Source organism: Notolepis coatsorum, assembly GCF_963971535.1.
Source record: "Notolepis coatsorum genome assembly, chromosome: 14".
Lineage (NCBI taxonomy): Eukaryota > Metazoa > Chordata > Actinopteri > Aulopiformes > Paralepididae > Notolepis > Notolepis coatsorum.
The window spans coordinates 36940854-36961378 of NC_140178.1; the positions used below are offsets into that span (position 1 = coordinate 36940854).

Consider the following 20525-nt stretch of genomic DNA (forward strand, 5'->3'; position numbering starts at 1 on the left):
ATCGTTGTTATATTGGCCTTTAAAAATCGGTCCACCTCTATACCCCATAGTACCTCACTAAGGTATGCTGCCCTGTTCGCTAGGCTGGTTTCCATGCGCAATAGCCCTGTCGCATTGCACTGTGCTATTTTCCTACGCATCACATCGTGACATTTTTATCTTTTTCATTATTACTTTTATCTTCACCGGCTGTCATTTGCAGTGAATGTTTTACTTGAAATCGATAGCACAGAATTAAGTGACAAGTTTCTGTAACTTGGACCTGCGAGGATCTCACTGACAAATGGGCCAGTGAAATGCTCTCTGACCTGAGGGTAGCAATCACATTGTCAGGTCACCAGGCCAGTGTTTAGGTCCAGCGCTGCTGCGTGTGTGCGACTGTGCGTGCGTGCGTACATGCTCACATTCAGCTCAATAATCCAGAGGAGGGAGATGAAGAGGAGATCGAACGTGACAAAGAGACAGAAGGTGCGGCGGACGTCGGAGATGGCTCTACGTTCCGCTGGCGGGGCCAACAGGTACGGGGAGGGGAGGGTCAGGGATGTGGAGTAGGAGGCGTTCAGGGAGGCGATGGCAGGGAGGCTGCCCCCAAGCTCCCTGTAGTCTCCGACCGGCATTCCAACGGTGAGACGGGGAACTCCACCTGAGACAAAGGTGGGAATGTTACAGGGAGGGGCTGGGAAGAGAGACAAGAGATGATAAAGGATGAATGAGAAAGCAGTGCCACTATGATAAACGTTTCACTTTTACTGTGTAAGAGGCACAGGTGAGCAGAATTGTAAACATTTAAAATAGGCTACATATTGTATAGGGCTGTCCCAAATACAAATAGTCTACCATCATATGATTGTTGTTATTATTATTATTATTATTATTATTATTATTATTATTATTATTATTATTATTATTATTATTATTATTATTATTATTATTATTATTATTATTATTATTATTATTATTATTATTATTATTATTATATTATTTGGGGGCTTTGAAACTTCAGTAGTAATTATGAGCAAACAACACTTCATTCCCACACGTTTCAATGCGGAGGACACTAGGACAGATGAGAGCTATGGGATAGATAGGTTTTCTATGACTAAATGTCCTTGTCTGAGAAGGAATGAAAGAATGAATGGTGCTATTTCTTATGCTGATGTAGAAAATAATTTGATGTAGTAAAAAAGAAAAAAAAAATTATGGCAGCTTTTCACACTAGACTAGTAGACTTCCAAACAATCTTTTAAGCCAAAAATATGCCAGTCAACACACGGTAAAATGTGTCTACACTTACACCAGAAGTGTGACGTCAGCTTCCTAAGCCTGTTAATTTGACAGTGTGACTGTCAAAAAAATCTATATGCTTTCTCTGGCTTAGCTAATAACAAGCTTGCCTTGTTGGACTTGGCTAAATTGGACATTGGACTTAGCCAAGTTTCAGATAACATACTATTGAGAAGGAGATTAGAGATCTAACTATTTACTTTAACGTCACTTTATACAAGAGTCAAGACTATTTAAATTGGTTGTTACACATATCACTCCAAGTTACACATACAAACAGTCCTCCAGTCCACACACTGTTGCCTCTGGAGCAGCTTGGGAGTTCAGTCTGTGCCGACAGAGATGGTGGTGAGCACAGACGTATTACCACCAGCCAACCCTCAGTCACCAGCTCACAGCTGGATTACACACTGCCGTCTGTGACGGGGATCAAACCAGCAACCTTTCAGTTTGATCGGCCTCTTTACCTCTTTCTCTGTCATCCTGCCTCGCGGATCAATGCAACGAACACTCAATCACCATTTGATTGATTGATTGATTGATTGGAAATTAACAGATTGCAGAATGGGTACAATATAGTACAGCTCAATACACAATTGTTAAGGGGATGCAGACCTGAGAAAGACTTCCGTCTTGTTTACATCAGGGTCCCCCATTTTCAATTCATATAACATATATGACATACAGGTAGACACAGTACTGTTACATCTAGACATTTATGACATACCAGATCTACAAATATACAGTACTGTTTATGAGTACAAAAAGAGTCTAAAAAGAGAGTATATGTACATTTGAGGGGGAAGAAACTGTACATTGGGTAGATGGGGTGGGGGAAACTGTACATTGGAGGGAGTTGAGTTTGGACATTTCAGCTGTCCAACTCTCAGAACCAATGATAGAGCATTTTTATCATGCAAACTAGCTCTTCTTGGTGACCAAGATCATTGAGGCATGCAATACAGTACGTTGATTGTAGACCACCCCAACCCCACTCAAAATACTTCCCAAAGGTCAGTGAATACCACGATCACAACACCAGAGGGAGCTCCACAAATCATGTCAAACCCAGATTCGGCTCAAATAAGGGACTAAACACGTTTCGCAATTATGCCACATCAATGTGGAACGCCCTACCCAAAGCTGTAAAGGAATGTGGATCACTACCCACTTTCAAAACCTCTCTCAAGGGACACCTACGGGAGACTGCAATTCAACACTGGCCCCTGTAAATATCCTAACCCAATCATTCCAACCCCCTCCAATGTACAGTCATTTACCTAGTATGGTTTTGTCAATAGTTCAATGTACAATTGTGTTTGTTTGTACAGTGTCTCCTCCCCCCCCCCCCCTCAATGTACAGTGTTACTTGTTTATACAGTATGCCCCCCGCCCCCCCCCCCCCCCCAACCACCTCCAATGTAAATTACCCAGTATGGTTGTCAATATCCCAATGTACCCAACCCCCCCCACCCAACCTCCAATGTACAGTTTCTACGTCAAATGTATATACTCCCTTTTCTTGACTCCTTCTGTATCACAAACAGTACTGTATTTGCAAATCTGGTATGTCATAAATGTATAGATGTAGCAGTACTGACTATCTGTATGTCATGTATGTCATATATGTCTATATGAATTGAAAATGGGGGACCCTGATGGAAACAAGACAAACGTCTTTCTCAGGTCTGCATCCCCTTAACAATTGTATGTATTGAGCCGTACTGTATTGTACCCATTCTGCAATCTGTTAAATAAAGTTTTCATTCATTCATTCATTCATTCACTCCCTTCAGCGAAAAAACAAACAAGTTAACCTCACCTAAGTACCTAACCAATATAAGCAAAGCCAAATTACTACGTGTGCTAGTGTTTGAGCAAACGTACACACCCTTCACAAAAATAGGAAATGGTATGGATAGGTAATGGCTTGGCATCGGCAGCAGGCGCCAATCCCACCAATGTAACGTCAACTTATAAAATAGTTAAAAGCCAGTTAGCTAACGTTAAATGTTGTTAGCTTCCAGGCTAGCTGCCGTCGGCTAATGTTAAGTAATGAGTGTGTGCATTGTATGCTAACCTGGTTGACAGCTAAATTAGCTTTTCTTAATTCCTAGGATATTCTCACTTGCTACCCTTGGACGATGCAATGATCTGACTACAACCCTAAGCTCTCACCAGCCTGGCAAATGTGTGTCTATTATATACAGCTAAAAACACTAAATATAAGTTTTCTACTCACTTGATTTGGCGTAGCGGGCGAGTTAAGGTTCTCGGGCTATTACCGTCAATAGCTCCGTCTCTAATCATCCATTTATCCCAGCTTTGGGATATATTTTAGGGCTACATTAGGCTGACATTTGACAATTTTGATTAACTAAAAAAACACAACAACATATGATGCAGTTTGGAGCAAAGCCAATAGGGGATATCTGCAGAGCAGGCTGCCTGCCTGCGTCTACCACTAGGATACGTAGGCACCGTCGTAAAAGTGCAACAGGGGAACATTTCAAACTTCGATATCCTTTTTCTTTTTCATCTTTGAAATCTTCTTCGCAAATCCCTTAAAACGTTATTCGCACATCCTTTAAAATAAGCACCCAATGCCTTATTATTTACGAGCATATATTCTTTAAATTCCAATCGTTTGCTTTATTATTAATTATATATTAAGTATACCGATGAATTGAAAATGGGGACCCTGATGTAAACAAGACGAAAGTCTTTCTCTGGTCTGCATCCGCTTAACTATTGTGTATTGAGCTGTACTGTATTGTACCCATTCTGCAATCTGTTAATAAAGTTTTCAATCAATCAATCAATCAGTATCAAACTATCAAACAACTTATCATGGCATTGACGTCCTCTTTCAAATTTTACTACTTTAACGTAAATTAACGTAGAAAAACCCTTAATATATCTATGAGTGACCTAACCTCGTTCCCAGTTTTATCTCCGTGAGTGACCTAACAATGGGTCCCATTCTCTAACGAATTTACGACCAAAAATGTCCTCTTTGGCAGATTTCTGCAAGACATATTATGGCTGGGAGCGCGAGTCAGCAAATTTTCCTGAGATCAGATTTGAGCGTGGCTGAGAGCAGATTTAAGAGTGCTGAGGAGCACTCTTATGATTGATTGACTAATTGAAAATGTTATTAACTTGACAGACTGTGCCTCCTTGGAATTAATTACTTAATCATAATTAAAATAAATATGACAATATTTGTATGATAAGAAATTACGCATTTGATGTCGGAAAAATAAATAATATGGATTCATCTGATCACAGGGCAGCTGCTTAACCATATCTGAACTAGCTATTTTGGACAAATGTATAATTACTTTAATTACTCAGATATTCAAACACAATTATGCAATTATAAAAAAAAAATATTATTTAATGCCTTCTGTGGAATTTGTATTTCTTATTTGTTACACATCTGTTTTAATGATTAATTATATACATTTGAAAGAATGCAGGTCAACAGATTGGTATACAATGGGACAGACCTTTGTTTGATTGATTGATTGATTGATTGATTGATTGATTGATTGAAAACTTTATTAACAGATTGCAGAATGGGTACAGTAGCCTACAGTACAGCTCAATTACATACAATTGTTAAGGGGATGCAGACCAGAGAAAGACTTTCGTCTTGTTTACATCAGGGTCCCCCATTTTCAATTCATCATATGACATACAGATAGACAGTATACTGCTACATCTATACATTTATGACATACCAGATTTGCAAATACAGTACTGTTTGTGATACAAAAAGAGTCCAGAAAAGAGAGTACATTTGACATAGAAACTGTTGGAGGAGGTTGTTGTAGCGGCACGGTGGTGTAGTGGTTAACACTGTCGCCTCACAGCAAGAAGGTCCAGGGTTCGATTCCCGCTTGGGGACCAGGTTTCCATGATGCCAGGTACCCAGGTGGGGTATCTCCCAGGCCTTTCTGTGTGGAGTTTGCATGTTCTCCCCGTGCTCGCAAGGGTTTCCCCCCCGATAAGATAAACCCAATGGAAAAACATGCACAACAACAGATCGCTAACGCTGTGGCGTCCTTGACGAAGACGGACAGGAGCACTTGGATTGGTCCCCTGGCGCGGCTCACGTTGACGCCTGTCTGCTTGGGGGGGAAGGACGACGGGATGGGTTAATCGCAGAGACGAATCGCATCGGCGATTCTAAAGAGACAATGCATGCGTGTGTGTTCCGGTGTGTGTGCTAAAAACTAACCGCTGTGTGTACCGCTAAAAAACATTGAGTGTCGTTGCATGCCGAATAAAGACCTCTGCAACAGGTCCTGCATTATTATTGTAGGAGGGGTGGGTGGGGGACACTGTACAAGCAAAACTGTACATTGGAATATTGACAAAACCATACTTGGTCATTTACTGTACATTGGAGGAGGTTGATATAGCTATAAACCTGCATTCCTTCAAATATATCATTAATCAATTAAACTTATATTGAAATACACTATATAGCCTATACACCAACACTGAAATGCCAGTGGATAAATAAATAAATAAATAAATAAATAAGAACTCACGCTAATCGGTGGAAATAGACTGCATTAATATTCCATAACAAGTCTTGTGTGCGCCTACGTGTCTAATGAATGAACAGTATAGGCTTAATATATTCCAGTTACCTGTTTCATTAGGATCCAGCACTATACACATGCTCTGCCCCACGCACAGTACAAGCACAGTCCGCATGTATACAGACTGTACCTATACTGTATACGTAGGGCAGAGCACACATACAGCATCTACCAAATCCTAATGAAACAAGTAATTAATGGAATAACAAGCCATACTGCGTTCATTCATTACGCCGTAGGCTATATATATTATATTTCATTCATTCATTCATATACAGTACTGCGCATGCGTGTGTGTGTGTGTGTGTGTGTGTGTGTGTGTGTGTGTGCGCACGCTGCGGCAGGTGTACCACGAGCTGTATATGATGCCAATACATTAATCTAATCTAGTTTTGATGGGTCGCAAGACGCGTTATTTTTAAACCTAGCCGCATTTTGCGGAGACGCTCTCTGATTGGCCACTGACTGACGCTCTCTGATTGGCCACTGACATGTTTGCCCAATCGCGTGACGAGCTGTGTCTTTGCCCATTTCCGGGTCTAACAGCAGCAAACTACCTAACGCCTAGTTTATCACTGGTTAAGCTTAGGCGACTCTTTCGAAGTTGGTTAAGGTTAGAGTTTGGAATCAGGGCTGGTGTTCTATCGCCCTGCTCTAAGACAAACTCTAACCTTAACCAACTTCGAAAGAGTGCCTAAGCTTAACCAGTGTAGAAACAGGCGTCGGCCAATCAGAGAGCATCTCCGCAAAATGCGGCTAGGTTTAAAAATAACGCTTGCAAGACTCGCAAAGCACTTCCGCCATTCCATTTTCACACAGCTGCGTCACTAGTTGCCTTATAAGGAGCTCTGGAGGCGTTGTTTTGTATGCAAATGACCTGAACGGGAACGCGCTTTTGAGTTTAAGACAGAATCACATTCGCCAAGCAGGTACCAGATATTCACAGGTGCGACCGTTTCAGCCACTTAATACATATTCCCAGCACGTTCAGGACTCAGAGTGAACTTGTCATTGATTCTGTCTCAGTGGTTCCAAGATAAGTCTTCCAAAATAACTCTTTGGAAAATCTTCGAGAATAAGACCCAACCAATGCCTTTTCCTTTTCTAGACAAATATACATACAAAACAACAATGGGCACGTGCCTCTCCCAAACAGCCTCTCCCTGAACGTCAGCAAAACAAAGGAGATGATTGTGGACTTTAGGAGGTCGGGGGTCAGGGACTACAGCCCCCTCAGCATTGACGGGGCACCGGTTGAGAGAGTGAACAGTTTTAAGTACCTCGGAGCCCACATATCCGAGGACTTGACATGGACCACACACATTGACAGTGTTGTGAAGAAGGCACGACAACGCCTCTACTTCCTCAGGCGCCTAAGGAAGTTCCAAGTCAATCAGAAGATCCTTAAGAACTTCTACTCATGTACAATAGAGAGCATCTTGACTGGCAACATCACCTCCTGGTTTGGGAATAGCACTGCACAAGACCGAAGCAGACTACAGAGAGTGACACGTTCAGCCGAACGCACAATTGGAGGGGGGCTTCCCACCCTCCAGAACATTTACAACAAGCGGTGCAGGGGTAAGGCTAAGAGAATCATCAAGGACTCCAGCCACCCGAACAACTGCCTCTTTGAACTGCTGCGGTCAGGCAAGCGATACCGGAGCCTCAAGGCGAGCACAGAAAGACTCAGAAGAAGCTTCTATCCCCAGGCCATCAGGTTGCTCAACGAACAATAAACACTATGCAACAACCATCAAATGCACACAGCACACACATCCACACGCACACACTCACTTTAAACAAACAACACACTGCAGCACCCACTCTCCACACTTTAGATCACACAAACACACTTTATATTTATTGGTAAAGGATTTGCACTACAACTCGTACACCTTACTGTAAATTATACCTAAATTGTACCTCATCCCAACGCTGTCACTTTCACTAGTAGTAGGAGGACTACTAACATTATTAGTAGTATATTCGGCTGCTACGCCTACTAAGCCTAGTCTTAGCACTAATAGCATTAGTGTTAAAAGTTAGCCATTACTAGCATACTATACTATTACCATCATCATCCTATGAATTGAAAATGGGGGACCCTGATGTAAACAAGACAAACGTCTTTCTCTGGTCTGCATCCCCTTAACAATTGTGTGTATTGAGCCGTACTGTATTGGGGAACCCATTCTGCAATCTGTTAAATAAAGTTTTCATTCATTCATTCATTCATTCATCCCTCATCCTGTCTGCAACCACCACTACTTCTATGAGACCTACCAGCTCTACTTTTAGGCCACACAAAGCTAGTCCCCTAGGTTTCTGTATTTTTATTTACTATATCGTGGGAATAACAGTTCAGAAAAATCTTTGGTCTGTAGACTATGTTAGCATTGTCTTTCAAATTAGTTTAAATGTAAAAATTAAGCCCTTTATTTGCAGCATTAGGCCTATAAAAGATTCAATAATGGCAGCTCAAAGTGCTTTACAGCAGAAAAAAGACAGGCACATAAAGTGCAGATATATAAAATCACAGTTTTTCACATTAGGATATAGCCTCCCAATAGGTCACTTTGTTTATGGTTTGATTCAGTTAAATTTTTTTAATAGACGGAGTAAAAATAGTCAATAAAATAGAATAGACAGCAATAGGCCAACAACTGTTCAGCTTCTAACAATATCTTCTCTAAATACAAAATACACGTCATGCAAGTAGTGTACTGCATTATTTGGAGTCCTGCTGTTTCCCTGTTCTCTCTGTGGCAGTTCTTCTGTTTTGTATTATGGATACATAGACGTGCTGCTGCTTCCACTCTAAAGCAATGTATGTATATTTCTCTCCCACCCACCCACCCACCCTTCCTAATGTACAGTCTCCTCCCCACCGTATGTATATATTCTCTCCCCACCGTATGTATATTTCTCTCCCACCCACCCACCCCCTCCTATACAGTCTCCTCCCCATCATATGTACTCTGTCAGGATCTATGGGTAACAGTGTATATTTGCATATCATATATGTCACAAATGTAACAGTACTATATACCTGTATGTCATGTATGTCCCTATGCCATAAATGTTGTGTATGTCATAAATATCACTATGAATTGAAAATGGGGGACCCTGATGTAAACAAGACAAACATCTTTCTCTGGTCTGCATCCCCTTAACAATTGTATGTATTGAGCCGTACTGTATTGTACCCATTCTGCAATCTGTTAAATAAAGTTTTCATTCATTCATTCATTAATTCATTCATTCATTCATTCATTCATTCATTCCGCTGGACTCTGTATATCATTCTGCCCATAGATTCATCGCTGGTGACAGTTATGGTACCCATGTTTTGTATTTCCTGACATCATTGTAAATGCTCTCAATGATCCTTCGAGATTAAATAAAGATTGAATGAATGAATTAACTTAATTTGCTGCCTGGTGAAGTGTTGCATAATGCCAAAATGATAGTGATGCAATAGACTCAATTCCATCTCATGAAAAAAGTAAACTAGTTAGTCTCACCACTACCTTCTCTAAGGCTCCGTTCACACTGCAAGCCTTTGCGCTCAATTCTGATTTAATGCTCAGATCAGATTTTTTTTTCTTTGGCTGTTCACATTCTTTTTTAAATGTGGCCAATATCAGATTACAGTATGAACTGGTCACGCTCCTGACCTGACCCTCATGCGCAAATGAACAATAACAAAGAAGGATGTAAATATGAAGTCACAGTTTATGTTTTAATTTATAAGTTGATGTGCAGTGTAGGCCAGCTAATTTGTGAGCAGATGATACTGGGGGCGAGGAGGAAGAGATAGAGAGACATGTCTTCTTTCAATATGCTTTCAAACAGACCGGTTATGACACGTGACGTCCCCTCAAGTTTTGCTTGTACAGAACTATCACCCTAAATACTCATAAGGTAAACACACTCTCTGTCCCTCCACTGACCACCTCCATCACTACTGTCTTCCATGTTTATATTCACTGAGTGACTCCTGCCACAGAATTGTGATGAATTTCAATCTAGAGTCCCACGAATTCTGATATGACGGTCAGACTGAAGTCGCATTGCAAAAAATCTGACCTGGCTGTATCTGATTTAGAACCACATATGAGAGTGGCCAAAATCAGAATTGAAAATATCAGATACGGTGAGATTTGTGCTCTTCACACTGTCATGAAAAAGAGATCCAAGTCACATATGAGCAAAGAGATCTTGCCTGCAGTGTGAACGCAGCCTAATTTCTAAGCATTATAGAACCACACACCACCTCTGGCTAACTCTAAGATCATCTATCTATCTATCATCTAAAATAGGGAAACACAGAGCAATTAATAACACATATATTTACAAAACAAAAATAAAGTCTGAAAAAACACGAGAATCAGTAATCTGTCATGTAAGTATGAATGGATGGCTGCAAGTCAACTGCAAACAAAGCTGTGTCCGCGATGGGGGAGGAGGGGAACCTCAACCATCTGAGGTGGTGGAGAGCTTTCATCATGAACCACAGTGAGCCCAGGTGTGGCTCCTGAAACTGATGACCCAGATCTTGCGATTTCAAAGAAGAGCCAACAACACAAAGGACACAGGGACACCTAGTGGAAAGGAGGGGTCATCACACTATCTTATTGATGCTGTTTATCAGGTCAAAGTTCACTGATGTTTGCAGGCCTATAATGGAGGCACTGTAAAGATGTACTACACTCTGGTGTTGGAAAAAAATTATATTCGTTGCCATGCTTTTAACTTTCTTTGACTGTAGGTGTCAGACCTGTCACACAGAGAAAGGAAGAGACTTATATCTTAAAGGGGAACTCCAACATTTTGGGAAATTAGCTTATTTAACATCTTCCCTGGATTTAGACAAGAAGATACATACCTTTTTTGTCTCTGTGCGTGCATTTTAGCTTTGGGAATAGACGCTCCGTTAGCATAGCTTAGCTTCATCACTGGAAGTGAGGCAGGACAGTAGCCTTACAGTGCCTTACAGTGTATTGCAAGGTCTGACATTGACCAAACTTGATATGCATGACCTTGGTGGGCTCTAGGTCAACTCCTGAAAAGGGGGTCAATGTCAGACTTTGCAATCAAAAGTTAGGGGGCTAATAACCCTTGCCATAATTTCAGTGCGCCCCCTAACTTTTGATTGCAAGGTCTGACATTGACCCCCTTTTCAGGAGTTGACCTAGAGCCCACCAAGGTCATGCATATCAAACTTGGTCAATGTCAGACCTTGCAATACACTGTAAGGCACTGTAAGGCTACTGTCCTGCCTCACTTCCAGTGATGAAGCTAAGCTATGCTAACGGAGCGTCTATTCCCAAAGCTAAAATGCACGCACAGAGACAAAAAAGGTATGTATCTTCTTGTCTAACTCCAGGGAAGATGTTAAATAAGCTAATTTCCCAAAATGTTGGAGTTCCCCTTTAAGCACACACATTTACATTTAGTCAAAATTTTTGCTGACGCTTTTATCCGAAGCGACTTACAAATAGTAAACAACAAGTCAGCAGGAGGGGTACATCTCTGGCAGGCAGCTAAGGGTCAGTGGCATTGTTTGTCAAATATTTTCGATCTTTAGTCTTACACTGAGTGCATAGTAGTAGAGACATATTAGCATGATAGGTAGTAGTATGAGTATAGTAGTGTATACATAGGTACATACAAGTTTACTTATTATTATTTTTTTTTTTCAGATATTGTTTGAAGAGGTGTGTTTTTAGTCGACGGCGGAAAATTGACCAGGTTTCATCTGTCCTGACTATGGTGGGAAGTTCGTTTCACCATTGTGGAACGAGGACCGAGAATAGCCGGCTTCTCTTTGATGACCCCCCAGGAGGTCGGATAGGAATGTGTCTGAGGTGGCCAGAAGATGCAGAGCGTAGGGGTCTTGAGGGTGTGTAGTTAGAGACCATTGATCATTGAGGTAGGAGGGAGCCGTTCCCCTCGCTGCACGATATGCCAGGTCAAGAACCTTGAAATGGGTTTGTGCAGCAATGGGAAGCCACATACACACACACACACACACACACACACACACACACACACACACACACACACACACACACACACACACACACACACACACACACACACACACACACACACACATGGTTACACATTCAGTCATCAGGTGCAACCAACATTGACCACCTGTGGCAGAATAGAATATAGATAAAGCCCTACAGCAGTAGTCCTCAACAGGTGTTGTGTTAAGGACCACCAAAACTATTCACATTAGGCCGCAGACGCCCATTTGATAACATTTTGTCTCAGGAAGCCCTACATGAGAGGATTTTGAGCCGATTAAGTCCAGAACAATAGCTGTGTCATTCTGTAGTTGAAGAGATAACAGTGGAGAAAGTCAAACCGATATTCAGAGTAGTCACTCTTATCATTCTAGTGAACTTCTAGTGAAGGAAATAGCTAAATTGAAATATTCTCAATTTATCTGGGGAACTCCTGGACCCCCCTCAAGGGACCCTGGGGGCCCCGGGACCCCACATTGAGAACCACTGGCCTACAGTATGTGATTTTTTATTTATTTTTTTGTATCTTTTTCCCCCTCCTTTTTCCTCCGATTTTCTCCCATCCCAATGTTAGTCGTTATGCCAATTCCCAATCCCCTTCCTGGTCGCTGCGCACTTACCCCCCACAGTCGGTCTGGGAGAGTGGAGGCTATCACGTGCTTCCTCCGACACACGTCTAGCCAATCAACCGCTTCTTTTCACCTGGTAGCGCGGACTCTCACTGAGAGGGTGTAACGTGTGGAAGGATCACACTACCCCCCTTAGATCCTATCCGCGCTGAGCAGGCGCCCCGACCGAACTGTAGGAGTCGCTGTTTACAACGACCCGGACCCACCCCGCCAGCTTTCCCACCCTCTAATACAGCCAATTGTATTAGTGTGAACGGCCAGCCAAGCTGGTGACAACGCCGGAGCTGTGAGCTGGATTCGAACAGGCGAATCCAGCGTCTCCGGTGTTGGTGACGAACGCAATCTCCGCTACGCCACCTGACCGCCTTACAGTATGTTTTTAACTTAAAGGAACATGCCAACATTTTGGGAAATTAGCTTACCGTCTTCTCCAGAGAGAGACAAGAAGATAGATACCAGTTTCCTCTCTGTGCGTTCAGTAGAAAGCTATCTGGCTGCATGTTAGCCTAGCTTAGTACAATGAATTGAAGCGGACATGGCCGGTTAGCCTTCAGGAGAGGTGTTAGTTGGACAATGCCTAGGCTAACCTGCCATTGATTGATTGATTGATTGAAAACTTTATTAACAGATTGCAGAATGGGTACAGTACAGTACAGCTCAATACATACAATTGTTAAGGGGATGCAGACCAGAGAAAGACTTTCGTCTTGTTTACATCAGGGTCCCCCATTTTCAATTCATCAATCATATGACATACATGACATACAGATAGACAGTACTGCTACATCTATACATTTATGACATACCAGATTTGCAAATACAGTACTGTTTGTGATACGAAAAGAGCCAGAAAAGAGAGTATATATATTTGACATAGAAACTGTACATTGGACCATGTACCATGTATGTGCAGCCAGATAGCTTTCTACTGAACGCACAGAGAGAAAACTGGTATCTATCTTCTTGTCTCTCTCTGGAGAAGACGATAAACTAATTTTCCAAAATGTTGGCGTGTTCTAAGTAGAAGCCATCTGGTGGCTCTCTGTCTCCCTCTGTCTTTCTCTCTCGCTCTCTCACCCACACATAATAGATACACATTATGTTGTGTGACTCGTTGAAGAAAGATGGATTTCTAAGTGATTTATTGACAATTAGGGGATCAGTCTGCAGCCAGACACCTTGGCACTTACATTATTTATTCTACTTGAATTGTCTGTTAATGTTGATGCATCAAAAGACCAAGACAAATTCCTTGTATGTGCAATAAACTTAAAGACATTTCTGATTCTGTAAGTCCATGACTGCAGTAAGTGTATATAAACAATTCACCATTTGCAGAATTTGCGAAAGTTGTTGTTAAGTCGGATAAACTGTCAACATGACAACTGTGTTTTACTATATTTTTATAACTTTGTTTTTAGAGTAGTTTCCTCTGTCGATTATGTCACTTTTGATACAACGTCGACATTGTTCTAGATGTCTTTGTCATGACAACGTGAGATTACCCACGATGATATGCAGTCATAAAGGTATGTGTATGTCATATAAGAGGTCTCTTCACCAAACAATAATATACACTCGACACTCAATCGACATCTCAATGTTACTAAAACCATGAACCATGAGAGTCAGGTAAACTTCCAAGTGGAACAGGAAAAAGTATTTATTAGATTTCATATTAGAATTGATCATTTTAAAACATTCACATCACATTGAGGAAAAAAAAGAATGGCAAAAAAAAGAATAGGCATAGATTGGAGTTCATACATGTGTGGCCATGGAGGATATTGAGATATTGGGGGAGGGGGGGTTGATACAGAGGCAGACCAGAGGCATGGGGAGCCTGCACTTGCATCTTCAAATCTTGAGCGGGTTGGAGCCCCCAGCGAAAGCCAGAGAATACAAAAGTTAAGTATATCATGCAAGCAGCCCAGATTACACAAACAGCCATCTCGAGGCAGTTGGTGGTACCACTGGCAGTCTAATCAAGCGATAGTTGAACAGATACTGTATGTCTGATTAAACCGGAAATGAAGTCACACAGACATTGATGGTTTGTGGACTGAGGTGGCAACACCGTTTAACATGCCTTTTAATGTCCAGCTTTGCTGTTCCCTTTCAGCAGGGAGAGAGAGATGAGAGAGAGAGAGAGAGAGAGAGAGAGAGAGAGAGAGAGAGAGAGAGAGAGAGAGAGAGAGAGAGAGAGAGAGAGAGAGAGAGAGATTATCAATGGTTTATCAAAGATTGTGTTGTGACTGCTCATTTCAGTCATACAGTAGCCAGTGTCTGGCAATAGGCTTTATGTACTGCACTGTACACACGTTTGGCGGACAATGAGTAACATGAAGTTGGATATATAGGCTATGTACAAACAGGATATAGACGTGGGCCAGACATACAGTGAGCATTATATTAGAAAAATAGCTTTTACAACTGATTAATGATGTACAAGTTATGACTGAATAACAAACAAAAAAGAAAAGAAAAAGATGACAGTAGAAAAGTATTAAAGCTGCAGTAGGCAACTTTAGAGAAATTAGCAAGGTTGAGTTTACCTGCCCAGCAGAAATAGAGCAAGCTCTGCATCACCATTCAAGCCCATGCACACGCAACAAAAGTGTTGCACAGTCTCAGAGGCACCAGCAGCTTTAATAAGCGGAATAAAAAAATATATACTAAATATTTCCCAGCCTCTGATCGGCAGGTGGTTTTTCACAATTTTAACAAGCAATCAGATGTTTTTGACCTCATGGGAAAACTGACCACCACAATCTCATACCTCGACACAAAGTACTCACAATGTGCAAAACCGCCTGCTGATCAGAGACTTATTATTTATTATTTTTATTATTCAGCTTTAAGTTGCTGGTACCTCTGTGGAAAGCCTTTGTTGGCTTTAAAATACAGCCCGAGCCCTGCACGCTAGACGAATCAACAATATTTTCTTGAAGACATGAAACTACGGTGATTTTATAACAATAACAAACAGTATTCAATGAATTCTCTGACAAACCTTCTCAAAAGTGTGGTGTATTAGGAGGCGACGGTTTGATACTTTGACAAATTTGAGGTAGCTTTACCTTTCGAGGCATTCTAAGAACACTCACATCTATATATATATATATATATAAAATATATATAATAAGAAAAAAAGTCCTGATTTGAATTTAAATGTAATATTTGTACATACACACACATTCTGCCTGTGTCCATGGCTAAAGTAATATATATATATATATATATATATATATATATATATATATATATATATATATATATATATATATATATATATATATATATATACATATACCATTTCTACAGTGCCCTTTTCGTTCATACATACAACCTTGCTCTTTGACCACAAGATGGCAGGAGAAGCATGTTTCTTCAACAGACCAAACATGTTCAATATCATGTTGACTTACAATCTAGGCCAGGATTGTGGATCAGCTATAGCACTAAAACAGAACAGGAAATGTAGCACTAACACAGAATAAAGGCCTTTCAAGTACTTACAAAGGGGGATCATATGAGAGACGGTCTTTATCGTTGGTGTTTACTGGAGAGTTTAGTGTGTGTGTTTGTGTGTTGATTCCATTTCATCACCTCCTTTAAAAAGGAACATTGGTCTTAGTGTACATACAAGCACTGAGCACACGGGAGCTGTTGAAATGAAACAGAGGCCTTAGTGTTACAGCGTGGGGCATCTGGTCACGTTGACCTTAGTGATCTCGGTGACCTTGGACCCTCGACTCTCATTACGACCAAGGAGAGCCTGGGGGCCAAAAGTAGCATCTGTCATCTGCTCTGCGTGGTGTCTGTGGATCACTCCTCAACTCCTCATAACGGACATCTCTCTATACACACACACAGACTCGACTGTCTGGCTCAACATCTCCCCCTCTCCCTCTCCCTCCCTCCCTCTCTCTCTTTCTCTATAATTTTGAGGTTAAGAATTATAGCCCACTCACACAGTTCGACTAGCTCACTCACACAAATATATTTTTTTCAAAGTATAGCATCTACGAGACTAATTTGTTCACTCGCCGTTAATCTCAACCGGTCTCACCTGGAGAATCACTCACACACTCACGCCGTCAGACTCATTCAGACAATCCGCACGCCGTAAGCACACCAATCCTCTTTTATTCTGGAGTTCAGAGCACTTTAAGATTCTACCCCGTTACAAAACACCTTCTCTCTCTCAAATCATCCCTCCTCTTTGCAGCTCCCTCATCCCTCAGTTGTTGCCCCGTCTGCTCGCTTCTATTGTCGTTTCCTCTGTTTTCTTCCCCTCTTCCTCATCCTCCTCCTCCTCCTCTTCTTCTTCCGCTTGGATCTGACGAGCTGTCTGTGTCACGCCGGAGGCCTTCTCTGATTGGTCGGTGGTGGCTGTCTCCGGATGGTCTGAGGACACAAGGACTGGTGTTACAAGCAGCTGTGGACCACGACCGTTGTGTACTTTTACTCCACTACATTTTAAAGGACATATTGTACTTTTTAATTCCACTACATTTATCTGAATCCATCCGTTACTAGTTACTTCGACGAAAAAGATTTTGCATTGAAAACATGGCAAGAATGTATGTAGATTATATACTTTCACATTTGAAGCCTGTCAACTTCATTAATCAGAGCAGCATAACTGGACCACATACCACTTTAACACAACCTTTAATCAGAGCAGCATAACTGAACCACATACCACTTTAACACAACCTTTAATCAGAGCAGCATAACTGGTTAACACAACCTTTAATCAGAGCAGCATAACTGGACCACATACCACTTTAACATAACCTGTAGGGGTCAATGGATCAATGATTGAATGCTCCCAAGCACTGAAATACACAAACGTCATGTAGAATGCATACTTTTACTTTAGATACTTAAGTACATTCAATAGCAAATACCTCTCTATTTTTACTTGAGTAGAATTTGAATGGAGGACTTTTACTTTGACCAGAGTACTAATTTATTTGGGTATTTATACTTTTACTTAAGTAAAGGACCTGTGTACTTCGTCCACCACTGGTTTAATTTACAAAGCCAATCATAGATAGTAGGGGGCGACAGTGGCTCGCGAGGTAGAGCAGTCTTAATCCGGAGGTTTCCGTTTCGTTTCCCGTTCCTCCCGGGCAGTGTGTTGAAGTGTCCTTGAGCAAGACACTTAACCCCTAATTGCTCCTGATGAGCAGGTTGGCACCTTGCATGGTTGCCTCTGCCGTCGGTGTGTGTGAGTGAATAATGTGAGGAACAAATTGTAAAGCGCTTTGGATAAAAGCGCTACATAAATGCAGCCATTTACCATATATAGTATTTTATTATACCCCCGATATAATATACAATATCATTTGTTTTACATTTATTTTAGTTTGTGCATGTTTATCCCTACTCTATTAAAAACACAGGGCGAGTGAGCATTTGGTAGCAGGGATAAACATTCAATCAAAGCACAAGGCCAGTGATGAAATACTTTCGAGAGCCATTTTCATCATATTTCTACACATATGTTGTGAAAAGGTATTAACGTTCGTACACATCTGATATCTGACGCCTCAGGTGTCTGGGGTGTTGCACTGTGCTGTATATTATTCATGATATTGTGTTGTTTTTCCAGTCGGAAGGATCGCTGTTTTCCTTAACCCTTTCACTACCACACTACCAAATGGTTAACCCGTTCACTGCGACAATACAGAAGGTTAATAACCCTTTCACTGCCACACAACAAAGGTTAACCGTCTGTAGTGGTAGTGAAAGGTTAACCTTCTCCTGTAGTGTGGTAGTGAAAGGGTTCATTTGTCTCCTTGTGTGATAGTCCAGGCCAGGCCTGGGCAGTGGCCCTGCACTTGAAGAACAGATACATTGTAATCAGAGATACCCAAGCAGGCTATAAAAGTTATTCTAGAATAGCTCATATAGGAGTGGCTTGTCAAAGCAGCAATTCTGAATGAAAAAAAAAACATGAGCTCACCCAATATTTAGAGATTAAGAACCTTCTATTTTAGTGCATGGTACAATTAGTTCACATACATACAAATAAACAAAGACAGTCTACACTAAATAATAAAACCGCTTACACACTCCATCTCAGAATAATATATATGTTTTTCAGATTGTCCAGTTAGTGCATTCTCGCAACTTGCTCTTAACTCCATTGACGAACACATATGTGGAAGTTGCATCTTCCATATTGAAAAAGTGTAATAATTGCCAATAATAATGCAATAATTAATGTTTTGAAATGCAACAATAGACTGAGCGGAGCAGCGGAGACATTCTGGCTCTCCGGAGACAAAGCCGGAGACAAAGCCGGAGACCAGGAACTCTGATGTGGACGTTGCCTCTTCCTTCAGGGGACTCTCTGTAAGCCTCAGTTTGTCCGCTGACAGATTTGGGCCGAGAGACATTATGACATCAGAGCTGTCTGTCAATGCGAAGAGCTTCACCTGAGCTCTTGGCTAGCCCGCAGAGGAGCTTACATTACCTTGGAGACGGCACAAGGCTTGTCTACACACAAACAATACCTACATTCTACTGCGGGACAAGGAACTACTGAATAGCAGAAATTACTATGTGGTACACTATAGAAAGCACATATTCTGAAACAGAGTGACCTAGGCTATATTCATTTGTTGGTTGGCTATGACTTCAGTCTTGTAGAAGTCTGCCATCAATGTACTGGTGAGTTTGGACAATGTGTGTATGAAGTTACTACTGACAGTGTGTTGGTCCCAGTCCGTGCCAACACCATGCTGCTGGTAAATTATTACTAAGAGTTTTCAGTGTATGTACTTGCTGGTGATAGTATTCTATAAGGTTGGGACGATGTAGACAAATAAATAACAAATCATATTTAGAGGGACTTTTAGATATCAATATACAGTAGCCTATATAGTATCACAATGTCTGCTTGCTTGGAAAACAACATGTTAGTCAATTGATGTTCCAGTTGACATCCAGTGTTTTGAACTGCATGATCAAACTGAAAACTGTCATTTTCAATCGACATTCTCAAACATGTCAGAAATCATGTTGTGAAATCGGACATTTGCTTTTTGAGCACTAATTGAGACAACAATATTGTGTCTTGACGGTTTGGACCATGTATACCATCATACTACCAGTGGTGGACTTAGACATGGGCAGCATCTTGCTGAGGGGGGCATGAGGATAGCACACCTCTATAATGCAATTCGTCAATGCAATTTGCAATTCAGTCAATTCGAAATGCTACCAAATAAACAATTGTTTAAAAAAGAGTATTTGATTTGTCCAATGTCGAGTTAATTATGCTTAAGGGTGAAACTTAAAACAGAAAACGGGGGCGGGGGATCACCCAGGGCGGCATATAAGCTGTGGAACGTCACTGACTATTACTATTGTCTGATTGAATCCTGCCACTCACTACTGTTCACTACTATTACTACTATCACTATTACTTTGTACTTTTTTCTATCATTATTACTACCTATCCTACCTGTACCCCCCCCCCCCCCCCCCCCCCCCCCCCCCCATGCTGCTATGACACTTGAATTTCCCCAAGGGGATTAATAAAGGAACACTTGACTTGACTTAACAGTTCCTAATATGAAAAACAAACAAACAAACTAAAAAACTAAAAAACAAACACAGCACAATACAATAACACAGACAGACGATAGAGGATGAATCTACACTCAGTGGCCACTTTATCAGGTCCACTTTATCAGGTCCACCTGTGTTTGAGTGTGGCCACTTTATTAGGTCAAGGAAACTATAAAAGAAGGAAGGGTCATCACGTCAGAACACCAGCATTCAATGCTCTGCTTGGTGTCAGTTCTATTGAAGCCTGTATTAAAATTCAAAATATACAAGCTATCTGAGGAAATATACATGAACTAATATATGAAACGTTAGCTAGGTAACAATGCAACACATTGCCGATGATTCTGACATCCGAGGTAATAACC

At 41.2% G+C, this 20525-nt stretch overlaps 2 protein-coding genes across 3 annotated transcripts in view; both read right to left on the minus strand.

The window, feature by feature from the left end:
• stard3 (StAR related lipid transfer domain containing 3) overlaps positions 1 to 3740 on the minus strand; it is a 37078-nt gene extending 33338 nt beyond the window's left edge. The window contains exons 1-2 of one of the 2 annotated variants that reach the window (XM_084329846.1): positions 3527 to 3740; positions 405 to 643 (exon numbers count right to left, since the gene is read on the minus strand). In XM_084329846.1, coding sequence (XP_084185972.1) covers positions 405 to 617 — 213 coding nt within the window. In that variant the 5' untranslated portion in view covers positions 618 to 643; positions 3527 to 3740. Of the gene's footprint in view, positions 1 to 404; positions 677 to 3526 lie in introns of both variants that reach the window. The other variant, XM_084329845.1, reaches the window with a different exon arrangement.
• Positions 3741 to 16207: 12467 nt separating this feature from the next.
• The window catches only part of ppp1r1b (protein phosphatase 1, regulatory (inhibitor) subunit 1B), a 9269-nt gene continuing 4951 nt past the window's right edge, over positions 16208 to 20525 (minus strand). Inside the window, exon 4 of the mRNA XM_084329852.1 lies at positions 16208 to 16980. Coding sequence (XP_084185978.1) covers positions 16814 to 16980 — 167 coding nt within the window. The 3' untranslated portion in view covers positions 16208 to 16813. The remainder of the gene's footprint in view (positions 16981 to 20525) is intronic.